Raw genomic sequence first — 17,142 nt, forward strand, 5'->3', positions numbered from 1 at the left:
TCCTGGAGAATGTCCATAGCACTGCAGTTTATAGCATTAGGGGTAGGGTTTCCATGGTTACTGTGTCTCCATCTCTCCTGCCATTCTCTTTGTGGTTGGTCCCTTTATCCTTTGTTGTCAAGCTGTTCAGTCAGCCCTCAGCTCTTTTCAGGAGGAATTGCTCTCTAGGTAGGTGTAGATTCTGTGTGTCCTTGGGAGGAGGTGAGTTCAGGGTCTAACTATGACATCGTCTTAGACACCTCTTGTCTGTGTAGATATTATTTATGTGGGTTTTAGGGATATAAAATAGACTGCTCTTTCCCTCCATCCTGCTTTTCCTAAGAGAACTGTAATTTCAGCTATAATTCTTTTCCTCATGCATGTTTTTGGATGACTTCCTTTACCATTATGATTTCAAAAAAATGACTGATATAATTAGAAAGATAATTGGAAAAGACTTGCAAATTAATCCACATGTCATCTGCATTGAAATATCTCTGGATCCTTTCCCTTGGCTTGTTAATGAAGTAGTTTACTCTTGAACATTGGAAGCCTGCTAACAAGTTCAGCTGTTTGTTGGGTTCTTGTCCCCCAATGCCACATTAATCATTTTTATAAACCAATGAACCAATGGGAAGTATGTGAACTTTTTCTTTTAGCCTTTGGTTACTTTAATTTCTTGTTCTCCCACAATTTATCACTGTAACTTATTATTTCACCTGCCAAGCTGCTTTTCCTCTATGTAAATATTTCTGAATTTGAAGTTAAGGCACGGAAAACTTCCAGGTTTTCTTTCTGAAAGAACTAAAGTTTCTATTGGTTCTTCTCTATTTCTAATATTGTCTTTTAGATCTACTTTATGGGAAATTTCTTTATTTCACAATGCTCCTCTCATGATTTAATTTTAAAGAGCTTGTTCCTGTTCTCCAAATATTTCTTTATACTATCCTGTCTTGTTTCATGGCTGAAACATCTTCTCTTACTTTTCTGAGGATCTAAATAAATATTTCTACAGTCTTCTTTGCCCAACATAGTCTTTTTTGTATGGCTTTTTTTCTCCTGTATTGATTTCTATTTCCAGCATGTCTGGAGAATGAGCCATCACTTCCTATTTAAGAATTAAAGACAAAAAAGGCTAACTGACATTGATAGAACTGGTCAACTACAAGTTTTACTGAAGAGCAATCTGGCTGAATTAGTTCTTTACTTAGCAGACTTCTAATACTGGTATCTTTAGGTCTTCTGTTTTTGGTCAGATTCCCCTGGGAAGATTGTTTCAGGTTCCTGCCTGAGTATGAAGGTCTGGCTGTAGTTTTCATGAAACCATATGGAAAAGAAAACCTGAGGGGTATCATGTCTATTTCACATACCTTCATTGAATCACCCTGTTTTCAGGAGGGTACCATTGGCCCTCAGATCTGCCTGGAGTTCCCTGGTACAGATCCCTCAGTTTTACCTCTACCTATTGTGGGGAGTGGAAAAAGGGATATTCACCCAACTGCAAAGAATGGAGAGGAGACTGGAGGATTCCTAAAATGATTTTCAACCAGTCCTCCTTATTTAGGCCCTCTCCTCCACCTCCACTTTTGGAGGTATCTGATGCTGCCAATTCTTGAGCCTTCTGGGAATGGATTCTTGACTTTCCCCCTACTGGTTTAGGATACAGCTTTTTTCAGATCTACTAAGTCATTTAACAAGTATACATCTGCTTTCTAGCCTCTGAAGGTTTGTGGCTATTGTCTTTCATTCTCCCCATATTTTTGGCCTTTTAAAGAAATTTACTTACTATGATCTTAATGAGACATTGAGAAGGAGCAGAATTTTGCTTCATATGTTCAGTCTGCCATTTTTTCCCCTAAGAGGTTAATTCGTATCTTCTAAAGAAAATATGATCAATGACTTTTTTTTCACTGAACCCAGCACACTGCTGAACACCCAAAGGATATCAACAGTTATTCCCTGTCTCAAAGGCAATGTTTGTACAAATTAAATTGATTTTGGACAACTACATTTTTTCATTCCTGTAAAAGTTATAAATCCCATGGCATTTTGAATGAACTAAGGAATATTCCTAATCTTTACATTAAATCCTAGCCTTCTTTATGATAAATTATATTGTTAAATACACATGGAAAAATTCCTGGCATATAGTAAGTAGTCAACAACAATTGTTTTTATTACTGCTGTTATTCCTTATTTCACTACAAATATCTCCAGCCAACTTTCTAGGTGTTCTTGTTTCAGGGATCTTATATTTAAATTTTTGTTTTTCTGGGTTTTTTGTTCATTTGTTTGTTGTCATCTACCATCTCATTTAGATAAAAATTTCTCCTTTGATCCAGCAATTCCAGTTTTAGCAGTCTTCCATAAGGAAATAATCAGAATTGCACGTAAAATTTTATAGTGGGGTTGTTTATTACAACAACAGCAAATCTAAATGCCAACAATAAGGGACTGATGAAAGAAATTATGGTACATCTATGTAATGGAATATTATGCAGGCATAATGCATAAAAAATGATTTTGCCCCCCTCCCCAATTTAATAACATGAAAGTTTCTAGATCTGTTTAGTTTAAAAGATTAACAGGAAAAAATATAAAATTACATTTTAAAAGAATACATGCATATATAAATATATAAAAATACCAAAAGAATTTAAAAGTAAAAGACTAGAAGAAAATGCACCAAGGATTATTTGGAAGCAACAGAATTGCTGTAGATTTTTTTTCTTTTTGCGTGCTTTTTGGAAGTCTCTCAATGTTATAAAATAAAGTGTATTTCTTTGACATTTGAAACCACCCACAAGGACGCCTGGGTGGCTCAGTGGATGAGTGTCTGCCTTTGGTTCAGGTCATGATCCCAGGGTCTTGAGATCAAGTCCTGCATCAGGCTCCCCACAGGGAGCTTGCTTCTCCCTCTGCCTATGTCTCTGCCTCTCTCTGTGTGTCTCTCATGAATAATTTTTTTAAAAAAATAAAAGAAAAACTTAAAACACACCCACAAACACTAGAGGTGCCTTTGTGGCTCAGTTAAGCATCTGCCTTTGGCACAGATCATGATCCCAGGGTCCTGGGATTAAGCTCTGCATTGGGCTCCCTGCTCAGCGAGGAGTCTGCTTCTCCCTCTCCTGTTCCCACTGCTTGTGCTTGTTCTCTCTTCCTCTCCCTGTGAAATAAATAAATAAATCTATTTAAAAATGAAACACATCTACAAACACTATACATAAATATGTAAATATAATTTTAAAATAAATAAATTCTGCTTTGAGATATCCACTGGGCTTCCGGGAGAGATGGGATCCCCTGGGGAGCCAGGACCTCCTGGACGCAAGGTAAGTTGAAAAGTCCTAAATCACACCAGATCCTTATCTAAATAAAAAGTGCATGGAGTCTTTATTGTCCAAATGTGCATGCTTTCTGTCTTTGCACTTGGTGACTATATCCAATATTTTTCCACATTTATGTGCTTAGAGATGGGGGAAATGGTGATTAAATATTAGTTGCCATTTCTCATGAGGTCAGGAGAATTTGAGGGAGGAAATGAAAAATATTGAACTAAAATGTGATTTCCCAATTATCAGTGAATTTTATTTGCCCGGTCCTTGTCCTCTTTCTATATTCAATAAATGGTTAGTGAATGAAGGGAATGAGAAAGAATTAATAAAGAAATAAATGATCAAAGTTGTATTCACATGGAACTTATTTTCTCCAGGAATTTGGGTGGGGCTTCATTGCACTTTTCCCTAGGTTTCTCTCTTTGAAAATAGCCAGACTTTCTGTTCCAAAGATATAATTAAACATGTGAAATTAGAACAATTCCACTTTGTTCTTTCTATTTCCAATCCAGAAGATAGATATATATAGATATATAGATTTTTTTTCATTAACTTTTGGAAGACTGTTGGGATTATCTTTCCAGATGTTTGGTTTGAGTCTAGTTGTTTTGTCATCCAACTGGTGATGGAAACAGATGAAGGTTTAGTTCAGCTGCTATTCAGTGGCCAAAGCAAAGCACAGGGTCAAGGAATTCTGAACCTCCCTTAGGGATGGGCAGCTATCATAGATGGTTCAGCCTCATCTATATCTAAGCCATAAGCCTGCCCCAAAGCTCTCCATGCCATTGCTAAGTGTTCAGCTCCATCCTTAGATTCTGGATGACCCTTGTCCACAGATGGCACTGAAGGAAGGTGGCCTTTGGAGGTTTGTGTTCATCAAGCTTGCTGCTTACAATTTATTTCCCATAGAATATTACTCTTAACTCAGTAATGAGGATCCTCCCCACATGTATTCTTTTTTCCCCTCTAACTTAAGAATAAAATCTTTAGAAAGCTTCACTTTCTCAGGCTAATGCACATCCTGGCTATTGATATGTGTGTGTGCAGAGCAATAAGACCACATTTCTTTTGTTTCCTAGGGTGTGAAAGGGGCCAGAGGATTGGCTTCATTTTCTGTATGTATCTCCTGACTCCAACAGAATGCTCTGTACTCCATTAAATTTAGTTATTTTTAGACTTGAAGACCTGGCAGTCGGTCAGTTAATTCTTTGTTTTATTTTTTGAACTGCAGATGTGTGAGCTCATTCAGTATGTACGGGATCACAGCCGTAAGTACCCTGCTTAAATTGATCACCCAAGTTGTCAAAGCATTCATAGAAGAAGAGCAGTGAATTCTGCATTCAGAATGGAGACAATTTACTCGCCAATCTCTTAACATTAGAGATGTCACTGCATGTATTTTGAGTCAATGTAGACTGGTGACTCTTAACTTCTTCTCTGGCTGCCCTCAGGTCTATTGGAACCCGTTCCAAGCAATCTAGTTCTTTTAACCTAGGGAAAATTTAGGTATGAAGTCAGAACTCTTCTGATAGTTAAATCAATCAATGGAGAGACCCATTGAACTTTTAAAGAAGATTAACACCTGACAATAACACAGGATTGAATTCACCTGGTGTGAAAGCTAGCTGTGACAATAGGGTGTCCTAATAGGTGGGAGCACTTACTTTGGTTTATTGTTTATTACTTGTTTTCTGGAAACATATGCTTGATTACTTTTCATTGGAATGATTGATTTGCTTGTAAACTTACTCATTTTGCCTGTATATTGTTTCTCTCTCCAAATTTTTAAAGCAAAAAGGCATTTTGATTTGGCAAATACTCTTCTGAATTTGCTTTAAGACCCCTATAGCAGACTCTTCTATCAAAATGCATGTTAGCACCATTAATGGAATTCCATGTACAAGATGAGGAAATAATTGACTGTTTAGTGTCCATCTACAAGTGTGTAATGAATTCCCAAATAAACACCATGAATGAAAAATTCCTTCAAGGTATTTTTTGGGAAAAAATAGACAATCTAGAACTCTTTTCTGTAGAGAGACTTTGTCTCAAAGATACACAGACTTTTTAAAGTTTTGAGTCATCTCAACTTTATCTTTTTTGTACCATATTGGACCACCACGATGAGAATCAAAATATATACATTGTCATTAAAACTAGTTTCTTTGGGCTGAATTAACAAAGTTTGCTTTTTGACATTAGAGCCATGTGAACCATAATGACTCAAAGGTAGATCCAAGTGTGTTGAGGCCCAATCTTTTCAATTTGAGAGACTTAGTACAAAACTACAAATCCAAAAGTAGGTACAAAATTATTTCAAAAGAAAGTGTTATTTAGAACAAGAAAGGAAATCACAACCAACAACTTTTGCATACTGTAAAAGCACATGATCATGTGAACACATGGCTAGGTCCCTTCTCAGGGTTTTGCACAGAGCAAGTGAAAAGGTTAAAAGTTGAAAGCAGTAGAACTTTCTGCAGTGATGGAGGTATTCTACTACACTGCTCATATACGTAGTATCCACTAGCCACCTGTGACTTTATTACTCAAAATGTGGTTAGTACTACTGAGAAGCTTAATTTATTTCATTTAATTTTAATTAAAATTTAAATGGCCACAGGTGGCTAGTAGTTCCATATTGGACAGTGCAGAACTAAAGCTTACTTATGCTTCATCTGTTTCAGAGTAAATCCACCTCTCATGTTTATACATGCACATAAATATAAATCTGTACAGACTTATATGTGTGCATATATATAAAATCAATGTCTATAGATCTCTACATGGAGAAAAATCAGAATAAAGAGAGTTTAGGACCTTTTAACCTTTCCAAATTCAGTGCACCTCTCTGCAGTGTAACATTCCTTCCCAGGGCATAGGTTCTTTCCCTCTGACAGCTGGCTGCAGGCTGCTGATTTATGGCTATATATTGTCCCACTTCTCCCATCCCATCTTGTTTTTGCCAAGATGCTGGGATCTGTCTGCATTTTCTCCAAACCCTTTCTGTTGCTTTGATGTTTGAGTCATCTACAAAAAGCACACAGGTCAGAGCTTCTACTGCCATGATTTCCTTACACAGTACAGAACTCTGTTCTACCAAATAATAACCCAATCTCCTTTGTTCTTCTTCCCCAGCTGGCGGACATGGTGAGTAATCTTTATTTACAGCAAATTATAATCAAGCTCCCAAATGTCATACATCTGGAAAGACGAGTTAAAACAATGTGTTGTCTGCCAAAAGATATAAATTTTATCTGAGCTGTCTTTGCTGCCTCATACTGGTAGCACAGACCTGCTTCCAATAAATCACTCAGCTTTAGTGGAGTCTCACAGCTCTTTCTCAACTAAGTGGTTTGATTTTTTTTATTAATATTTTAATGACTGACATTACATTTATTTTGCCATTAGATTTTTTTGTAATATGTCTTCCCTTTATTTTCTCTATTGTGTCTGTAATCTAGTGGTTAAGAATTAAGATGTAACAGACAATTACCCTCTTATACCTTTGCACCCTATACCTTTTGTATAGACCCATCAATCCATGCCCTCTGGTTGCATCTTCACTCACTCAATAAATATTTATTGAAAACCCATTACGTGCTAGGCACTGGGGACACAGGGCTGAATAAGATGGACATAATTCTTGTCTTCCATTCTAGCCAAGGATCCAGATGATAAACACGTGAAATAAATATGGAATCCTATAGTTGCTGTGAAAGAGATAAAGAACAGGATGCTCTGTCACAGAATGTTAGAGGAGGGGAGAGATGCTTTAGGATGGAGGGTTCCTCTTTGAGGCAGTGATGTTGGAGTTTGGAAAAAGAAGCCAGCTTTACAAGAGCCAGGAGAAAGAACAGCAAGTGCAAAGGCCATGATACGAGACAGACCTAGGTATTTTCTAGGAATTGATGGAAGTCCAATGTGCCTGAGACATAGGAAGGGAGGGGGAGACTGGCGTGTGAAAAAATGAAGTAAGCAGACGCCAGGTCAAGTTGGACTTGGTAGATTCAAATAGAGAGGTGGGATTATATTCAAATTGGAATGCAAGGGTATTAAAGAATCTATAAAAAGTATTGAAAGAGGATCATGAGCTGATGAATGATTTTTTAACGTTTATTTAGGCTGCTATGGAAAGTAAATTGTAGGGGAAGGTTAAGTTTAAAATCTGGAGGACTAGTTAGGAGGGTATTGTGGTATTCCAGATAGATGTGGTGGTGGACCAGAGGGCTGCCATTGCTGTGCCTTAGGTACATGTCAGTTTGGTTTGTCATTCTCTGTCCCGTCATCACCTGCCCTGTGCCGAGCATCAGCCATCAGTGTACGGCCTTATTAGGCCTCTGTGTGGTCATCTGGGCCTTGAGGAGAGCCTCCTAGGTACCACCACAATCCAGCCCAGCAGTCTTTAGAATCTTTTGGGTTTTGGCAGCTTGCTGGATTTCAGAACGTGTATTTTGTGAGTTGAATTACCTTGGAGGTATTTTTTCCTGAAAACTTGAATTTCAGCCGGTGCTGTGAATCTTTTTTCCCCTTTATCTCTAAATTGCACCTGAAGCTGTATTATTGTTGTGTTGTTCCCATATGCAAATCACAGCCCAAACAAAAAGCTCGCAGAACCACTTTCATGTTCAGTCACACTTCCCCTCACTTCTTATCGTAAAGTTGACATAACCTCAATTTTTTTAATATCTGCTCAGCCTTCTAAGTTACACTCAGAGGCTAATAAATTATGTCCTGCCTCCACTGAGATGCACAGTTTGGTTTGGGGTTAAAGTTTCTTCTTACTGGTCCTTTTGCCTATAAGGTCACAGAGTCCAGGACCAAAAGGAGGTAAACATCTAACGCCAAAGTGGGGGTGAAGCTCATCTGGTCACAGCAGAGGACTCACCCCTTGGCCAGCCCAGGCCAGCCCCAACAAGTCTGAGTTTGAGTTCTTATAAAGAGCTGGAAGGCCTCAATCTGCTTTTATTATCTCTGAATCCAGGATCCCTGGGTGGCGCAGCGGTTTGGCGCCTGCCTTTGGCCCAGGGCGCGATCCTGGGGACCCGGGATCGAATCCCACGTCGGGCTCCTGGTGCATGGAGCCTGCTTCTCCCTCTGCCTATGTCTCTGCACCTCTCTCTCTCTCTCTCTCTGTGACTATCATAAATAAATAAAAAAATTAAAAAAAGAAGAACTGCTATTATCTCTGAATCCAACTTGGTGGCATCTGAATGAGAGGAGGCGCCCCTCCGAGAGAAGCGCATCATTGAGATTTCCTTTTACCAACTTACTTCTCAATGCCACACATTTCCCCCATTATAAAAAGTTTTGTTCTTCCTCTTCCTGCTGCAAAAGAGTTGTCCGTTGTTTGGTTCTTCTTCATTCAGCCAACACTTATTAGAATGCTGATAAATGACGAGAACTAATAATCAGACAGATTGGGAGAGACACAGTCCTTGTCTCTATACTTCATGGAAAGGAAAACATTAACCATATAATCAGACAAATATAAAGTGCCAACTGTAATAAATTCAGGGTACCGGGATTAGAATGAATGAATTGGGATCAATAAATAAATCTGAAATTAACGTTTAACGTTCAAGTTTAACCATTCAGTTTCTCTATGTAATAGGTATATTTGTTGGTTAAACTTGCCTTTTCAACTGTTAAATAAAAATACGTTCGTGAAAGCTTTCCTCATTCTTTTAAGTGATACAGTTCTCACAATGAAAGTCTCTAATCATAATTGTAATCGGAAGGACTAACATTAACTCAGCACCTGTTATGTGCCAGGCACTATGGTCCTGAGTGCTTTGCCTGTGTTGATTCATTTAATCCTCAACACCGGGCTATGTAGTGGCTGATCTTAGGACTGGCATTTTTACAGATGAGCAAAATGAGGCCCAGAGATGATAAGTTGCTGGGACAAGGTCACAGGGCTAGCGCATAGCTGGGCCAGGTCTCTAACCTGTCTCTGCAGTGCCTATACTCCACATCTGATGGTCCGTTCTATATAATGCACATCCATTCTCTTCTAATGTCTCTGAGATCATTAACAGAGCTTTGGGACCTGTTCCTTTTTCAACCCGTTACATTTCCTTAGTAAGTAAAAAGAAAGATTTATGTTTTAGTTTAGCTGTGTAAAGTTCCAGCATAATACCAATGATCCAATTTCTGTCGGTAAAAGGGCATATCCATGAGCTTTGGATTATTTGAATTTGGTCATTCACTTACAAATTGCACAAAAACTCCAATTGAATGATAGGCTTTTTCTTGTGCTTTACTTAAAAGAGCAAAATCAATTTTTTAAAATAGCATTTCTGTTCAAGATTTAAACATTTAACATTTCAACTGCTTATTTTAGCATTTAATGCTTATCCGGTGTTTAAATATTTGCATATTTAGTTAAAATTACTTTGCCCTCTATGTATCTTTTTTTTTTTTTCTTTTCTAAGTTAAGCATGCTACCTCAGGAGCACGTTCTTGCCTTTCAGGAAAACCAGAATGCCCCGTGCATCCCACCGAATTGGTGTTTGCCTTGGACCAGTCTCGGGATGTCACCAAGCAGGAATTCGAGCGCATGAAGGAGCTGATGTCTTCCCTGGTGAGAGGCGTCCGGGTCCGGGAGAGCAGCTGCCCGGTGGGCGCCCGCATCGCCATCCTCACCTACACCTCTCACGCCCGCCACCTCGTCCGCTTCGCAGACGCCTACAAGAAGCAGCAGCTCCTCCGGGAGATTGAAGCTATCCCTTACGAGAGGTCCTCGGACAGCAGGGAGATCGGCAGAGTGATGAGGTTTATCTCCAGGAATGTCTTCAAGCGAACGCTTCCAGGCTCTCACACAAGAAGAATCGCCACCTTCTTCAGCAGCGGTCAGTCCGCAGATGCCCAGACCATCGCCACGGCAGCCATGGAATTCAGCGCCCTTGACATCGTTCCGGTGGTCATCGCGTTCAGCAACGTGCCCTCCATCAAGCGTGCATTTGCAGTAAGACGGCTCAGCCTTTCACCTACCTTTTGGGGGGGCTGGGGGGGCTGTATTCAGAAGCCTCTGTAACAAAGTATCCCACTGTACCACTTACTTCTATAGACCAGAAAGACGCTAAGCCCGTTGCATGCATTATGCTGTTTGATGCTCACAGGTAGGATGGAAGGGACAGGGATAATCATCAGTCCTGTTTTATTAATGAGGAAACAGCCTGGAGAGGTTAAACCTGTATCCCGGGGTCACATGGCCAAGAAGTGGCAATGTCAGAACTTGAACCCAGGTTTGCTATTCTAGTGCTTCTCTAGTTGCTTCTGGGTGTACAGCTGCTACATCAGGGAGGCCATAATTCACGGATGTCCCTTGTGTGGCTAGTAGCAACAGTGGCTCTACAATGAAGACCAATGGACTGATTTTATAACTTCAGCAATCATATGACTATCCAAATTATATAATAGGAAAAGCCATCCTAGTTATGATAGCTTCTTAGTTTAGGAATTAAAATCTTACTGCGTGACATTCCGAAATAAACCACTTGGGATCAATAGGATTTTTTTTTGCCATGATAATTTTTTTATTGTTTTTTAAATTTTCTTGAAGTTCAATTTGCTAACATATAGTATAACACCTAGTACTGATCCCATCAAGGGCCCTCCTCAGTGCCTGTCATCCAGTTACTCCATCCCCCTGCCCACTTCCCATTCCACTACCCTTGGTTTGTTTCCCAGAGTTAGGAGTCGCTCATGTGTTTTGAGGTTTTTTGAGGTAGTTTGAGGTTTTTTGAGGACATTTTTTGAGGTAAACTGACATATAACACTGTATTAGCTTTAGGTTGCAGCATAATGATTCAGTATTTATAAATATTGTGAAAATATCACCACAGGAAACCTAGTTAACATTATCATCATACATAAATATAAAAAATTTTCATGATGGGAACTTTTTTTTTTTTTACTAAATTTTAATTCCAATATGGTTGACATAAAGTGTTATATGAGTTTCAGGTGTACATTAGAGTGATTCAACGATTCTATACATTACTCAGTGCTCATCATGGTATGTTTTTTTTTTAAGATTTTATTTATCTTGAGATAAAGATAGAGTGCAGGGAGGAGCAGAAAAATAGGGAGTGAGGGAACTGGAGCAGACTCCATGCAGAGTATGGAGCCCCGAGGCTGGACTCGATCTCATGATCCTAAGACCATGACCTGGGCAGAAATCAAGTTGGACACAACCTACTGAGCCACCCAGGCATCTTGTGATATTCTTAATTCCCCTTCACCTATTTCAGCCATCCCCCCTACCACCACCTCCCTGGTAACCACCAGTTTGTTCTCTATAGTTAGGAGTCTTTTTTTTTTTTTTTTGGCTTGTTTCTTTTTAACTTTATTCATTTGTTTCTTCTTATTTTGATAGAGTCCAAATAGTTTGTTTTTGCTTTTGTTTCCCTTGCCTCAGGAGATATAACTAGAAAAAGTGCTATGGTGATGTCAGAAATTACTGCCTGTGCTTTCTTCTGGGATTTTTATGGCTTCACGCCTCACATTTAGGTCCTTGATCCTTTTTCAGTTCATATTTTGTGTATAGTGTAAGAAAGTGGTCCAGTTTCATTCTTTTGCTTGTAGCTATCCGGTTTTCCCAACACCATTTGTTGAAGAGACCATCTTTCTACCAAAGATTAATTGACCATATAATCATGGGTTTGTTTCTGGGCTTTCTATCCTTTTCTAGCGATCTGTGTGTCTATTTATGTGCCAGTTCCATACTGTTTTGATTATCATGGATTTTCGTTATAACTTGAAATCTGGAATTGTGATACTTTGTTTTGCTTTTTCAAGATTGTTTTGACTCTTTGGGATCTTTTGTGGTTCCATACAAATCTTAAAATTATTTGTTCTAGTTCTGTGAAAAATACATTTGGTATTTTGATGGGGATTGCATTGAATCTGTAGATTGCTTTGGATGGTATGTACATTTTAACGATATTCTTCCAGTCCACGAGCATAGAATATCTTTCCATTTATGCCATATTCAGTTTCTTTCATTAATGCCTTATGGTTTTCAGAGTAGAAGTCTTTCATCTCCTAGGTTAAATTTATTCCTAGGTATTTTATTCTTTTTGGTGCAATTAAAAATGGGATTGCTTTCTTGATTTTTCTCTCTCTTGCTTCATCATTGGTGTATAGAAATGCAATGTATTTCAGGACACCTGGATGGCTCAGTGGTTGAGGGTCTGCCTTTGGCTCAGGTCGTGATCCTGGGTTCCTGGGATTGCGTTCCACATCAGGCTCCCTGCAAGGAGCCTGCTTCTCCCTCTGCCTATGTCTCTGCCTTTCTGTGTCTCTCATGAATAAATAAATAAAATCTTTTTTTAAAAAAGTGAAATGCAGCATATTTCAAAATACATTGATTTTGTATTTGTGGCCTTACTGAATTCACTTATCAGTTCTAGTAGTTTTTTGGTGGAGTCCTTAGGGTTTTCTATATATAGTATCATGTCATCTGCAGATAGTGACAGTTTTACTTCTTTACCAATTTAGACACTTTTATAACTTTCTCTTGTCTGATTGCTGTGGCTAGGACTTCTAGTACTATGTTGCATAAAAGTGGGGAGAGTGGACATCCTTCTGTTGTTCCTGACCTTAGGGGGAACACTCTCAATTTTTCAGCATTGAGTATGATATTAGCTGAGGGTTTTAAAAAATATGGCCTTTATTATGTTGATATATTCTCTCTAAAGCTACTTTAAGGGTTTTTATCATGAATCAATGTACTTTGTCAAATGCTTTTTCTGTATCTATTGAAATGATCATATGGTTCTTACCCTTTCTCATATTGATTTCATGTATCACATTGATTTGAAAATATTGAACCACTCTTGCATTCCACTTGATTGTGGTGAATGATTTTTTTTCATGTATTATCAGATTCAGTTTGCTATTATTTTCTTGAGGATTTTTGCATCTATGTTTATCAGAGATATCAGCCTGTACTTCTTTGTATAATGTCTCTATCTGGGTTTTGGTATCAGGGTAATGTTGGCCTCAAAATGAATTTGGAAGTTTTTCTTCCTCTGTTTTTTGGAATAGTTTGAGAAGAATAGATATTAGTTCCTTAAATGTTTGGTAGAATTCACCCATAAAGCCATCTGATCCTAGAGTTTTGTTTGTTGAGAGTTTTTTAAATTACTGATTCAATTTTGTTACTAGTAATCAGTCTGTCCATACTTTCTATTTCTTCCTGCTTCAGTTTGGGGAGGTTATATGTTTCTAGGAATTTATCCATTTCTTCTAGGCTGTCCGATTTGTTGGCGTATAATTTTTCATAATATTCTCTTACAATCCTTTGTATTTCTGTAGTGTCAGTTATTTCTCCTCTTTCATTTCTGATTTTGTTTAGTCCTCTCTGTTTTTGATGAATCTGGTTTATCAGTTTTGTTGATCTTTTCAAAGAACCAGCTCCTAGTGCCACTGACCTGTTCTATTGCGTTTGTTTTTTTCTTTTTTTTAGTTTCTCTTTCATTTATTTCTGCTCTAATTTTTATTATTTCCTTCCTTCTATTAGCTTGGGTTTTGTTTTTCCTTTTATAACTCTTTTTGATGTAGCATTAGGCTTTGAGATTTTTTTTCTTGCTTCTTGAGGTAGGCCTGTATGGCTATAAACTTCCCTCCTAGAACTGCTTTTGCTGCATCCCAAAGAGTTTGGATTGTTGTTTCCATTTTCATTTGTCTCCATGTATTTTTCATCTCCTCTTTGATTTCTTGGTTGACCCATTCATTGTTTAGTTAGCATGTTATTTAACTTCCATGTATTTGTGCTTTTCCTGGATTTTTTCTTGTGATCGAGTTCTAGTTTTATAGCATTGTGATCAGAAAAAAAAATGCCTGGCTTGACTTCAAAATTTTTGAATTTGTGGAGACTTGATTTGTGGCGCAATACATGATCTGTTCAGAATTTGTTCAGAAGAATGTGTATTCTGCTGTTTTAGGATGGAATGTTCTGAATATATCTGTTAAATCTACCTGGTCCCATGTGTCATTCAAAGGCACTCTTTCCTGGTTGATATTTCTGTTTGGATGATTTGTCCATTGATGTAAGTGGGTTATTAAAGTCTCTTACTATTATTGTATTATTATTGAATATTTCCTTTGTATTTGTTAGTAACTACTTTAAGTATTTAGGTGCTCCCATGTTGGTTGGATAAATATTTATAATTGTTATGTCGTCTTGTTGATTTGTTTGCCTTATTATTATATAATGTCTTTTGTCTCTTGTTACCATTTTTCTTAGTCAAATTGTCTGATACAAGTAATGTTACCTCAGCTTTCTTTTTACATTGATTTGCATGATAAATGTTTCTTTCTTTTTACTTTCAATCTGTAGGTGTCAAATAAGCAGAACAGAGTTGAAATAGAGTCCTCATCTACAAAGTATGGAAAGTAGTACTTGCTTCATGGAGTTGTTGTGTAAATGAAATGATGGACACCATTCCTAGGTGCCCTAGTACATAGTAAATACTCAAGAAAGATAGCTTTTGCTGTAATTGCTTTTACTATTATTTACCTGCTTGATGCTGAACTAAAATCTATTTAATAAAAATGACATCTAGGTTGTAAAGGAGCTGACAGTGCTATTAGTGTCATTGAACATGCAAATAAGCTGATAGACCAGGCTTAGAAAGAAAAATATACATCAGTTAGAAAAGGCTGGGCCATGTCATGCAAATGAAGCTGCTATGAAACACAACAGTTGAAAAACTTTGTGAGTAGATATGGTTATAAACAGATTCATAATTCCTTCTGTTTATTTAAGTTTATATCACAACTACTATCAATTATTTCCATTAGGATATTGTCTATTGTTTAATGACTAAATAAAGCCAGGGGAAAATTGGGGCTCTTAGTAAACACAATTTCACCACCCGCTCAAAGATATGTGCATACCCTATAACTTGAAAAAACCTATTTTGTTGGTTTAAAATATTTTTTTTTTAAGAATTTATTTATTTATTCATGACAGACAGAGAGAGGCAGAGACACAGGCAGAGGGAGAAGCAGGCTCCATGCAGGGAGCCCGATGCGGGACCGATCCCAAGTCCCCAGGACCACACCCCGGGCTGAAGGCAGCGCTAAACCACTGGGCCACCAGGGATGCCTGGTTTAAAATCTTTTGAGTGTTAATAGCCTCACTCAGTATTCCTAGTCAAATCAGCTAGAGACACTTTGCTTCTTTCTTGAAAGACTTTATCTCAAAAGAGCAAATGAAGATTCAGTTTTTTGATAATGACCCTCCAAAATCTGAGCAGCATTGGCTCCAAACACCTCTTGAATAGAATTAGAGATGCAGAAAAAAGTTAGAATCAGTTGCCAAGGTTCATTTACCCAGCAAATGCTTAGCGAGCACCTTGTGTACTGGATGATCTCCGTGGCTGTGGAGACACAAGAGTAAAGTGGAAAGCCAAAAGACTCACCCCCGTGGAGCTGCCATTAGATGGAATTAAGCAGAGCTGTCTAGAAAGGCATCAAAATAGATGCATGTATACAAGTTGGCAAGAACCTGGTACTGATACTTGGCATTACAGAAGGGAAATTATGTTACCACTTCTCCTTTTGCCCTCTTTTTCTTTCTTCTATCCATTCTGTTCAGTTGTGCTTCCCTACACTTGAACCTGTTGATGATTATTTCAAGAAGAGAACCAAAAAATTTAGTGACAATGAATTTTTATTTGGAGCCATATTTTAAAACCCTAATTTGTTTCATAATTATTGTGGCTTTTCTAAATCTTGATTTGTCTGAGAGTTCAGCAGTCCAGTGTGAAATTTGGGACCCATGCAGCCTCATGCAGCAGGACTTGGAAGCAGATGTTCTGACAACTGGCTCTGATTTCCCTTAGCATATGGCCTATGACCTCCCTCATGGAAATTTCTCATGAGGGTATCAAGCTGAGTGATGAAGCTATTCATCTCTTCTGAAACAAGGCCATTTTGACTGGAGAAACCTCAATCTCAGCTTTGTTTTGCCACCAAGTTTCCCCCCTTAAGTGTGTTTGATGATTGCCTCTTACTTCTAGTGTAATTTTACTTGCTGCCATAAAGAATTTTTTTTTAGGGATCCCTGGGTGGCGCAGCGGTTTAGCGCCTGCCTTTGGCCCAGGGCGCGATCCTGGAGACCCGGGATCGAATCCCACGTCGGGCTCCCGGTGCATGGAGCCTGCTTCTCCCTCTGCCTGTCTCTCTCTCTCTCTCTCTCTCTGTGTGTGTGTGTGTGTGTGACTATCATAAATAAATAAAAATTAAAAACAATTATTTTTTATATTTATGATAGTCACATAGAGAGTCCTGCATCAGGCTCCCCACGGGCAGCCTGCTTTTCCCTTGGCCTATGTCTCTGCCTCTCTCTGTATGTCTCTATGAATAAATAAATAAAATATTTTAACAAAAGATTTCCTTTGTTAATAGAGAATTATCTAAAGAAAGATGATTACACACAGTATTAATTGCATCATTTCTTGAATGCACCAAATTCATAGAGCCCCATGATATTTAGAAAGGAAAGAAGAGGGTATCCTCCAGAACCATTTGCTGAAGGCCTCCTGATTCATCTCTGGACTTCATAGCAATAAAAAATGAGACCTAAGAAAAGTGAACCATAGTAACCTTTTATTTTAAATCCTCAATCCACACTTCGCTTAAGGAATTTTCTGTAATATGCTAACTATAGTTGCTCCAATGATGTGTGGTGTGGTGGTCTCTAAAACCACAACTGTCAAATTCTACTGATTAGGAAATTACTTTGGTGGTGAGTGAGAGGGGTGGGAGGACACGAAGAGCACAGACACCTCTGTGAACTCTCATAGTAAAGCAA

General features: G+C 38.3%; 1 protein-coding gene across 3 annotated transcripts in view; it reads left to right on the plus strand.

Moving 5' to 3' along the window:
- The window catches only part of COL6A6 (collagen type VI alpha 6 chain), a 143,194-nt gene that overhangs the window by 105,360 nt on the left and 20,692 nt on the right, over positions 1-17,142 (plus strand). For 2 of the 3 annotated variants that reach the window (XM_055320984.1, XM_055320986.1), the window contains 4 exons: positions 3,249-3,311; positions 4,394-4,429; positions 4,546-4,582; positions 9,788-10,281. In XM_055320984.1, the coding sequence (XP_055176959.1) occupies positions 3,249-3,311; positions 4,394-4,429; positions 4,546-4,582; positions 9,788-10,281 (630 nt within the window). Of the gene's footprint in view, positions 1-3,248; positions 3,312-4,393; positions 4,430-4,545; positions 4,583-6,449; positions 6,462-9,787; positions 10,282-17,142 lie in introns of all 3 variants that reach the window. The other variant, XM_055320983.1, reaches the window with a different exon arrangement.

The sequence above is a fragment of the Nyctereutes procyonoides genome, unplaced genomic scaffold (genome assembly GCF_905146905.1).
Source record: "Nyctereutes procyonoides isolate TBG_1078 unplaced genomic scaffold, NYPRO_anot_genome, whole genome shotgun sequence".
Classification (NCBI taxonomy): domain Eukaryota; kingdom Metazoa; phylum Chordata; class Mammalia; order Carnivora; family Canidae; genus Nyctereutes; species Nyctereutes procyonoides.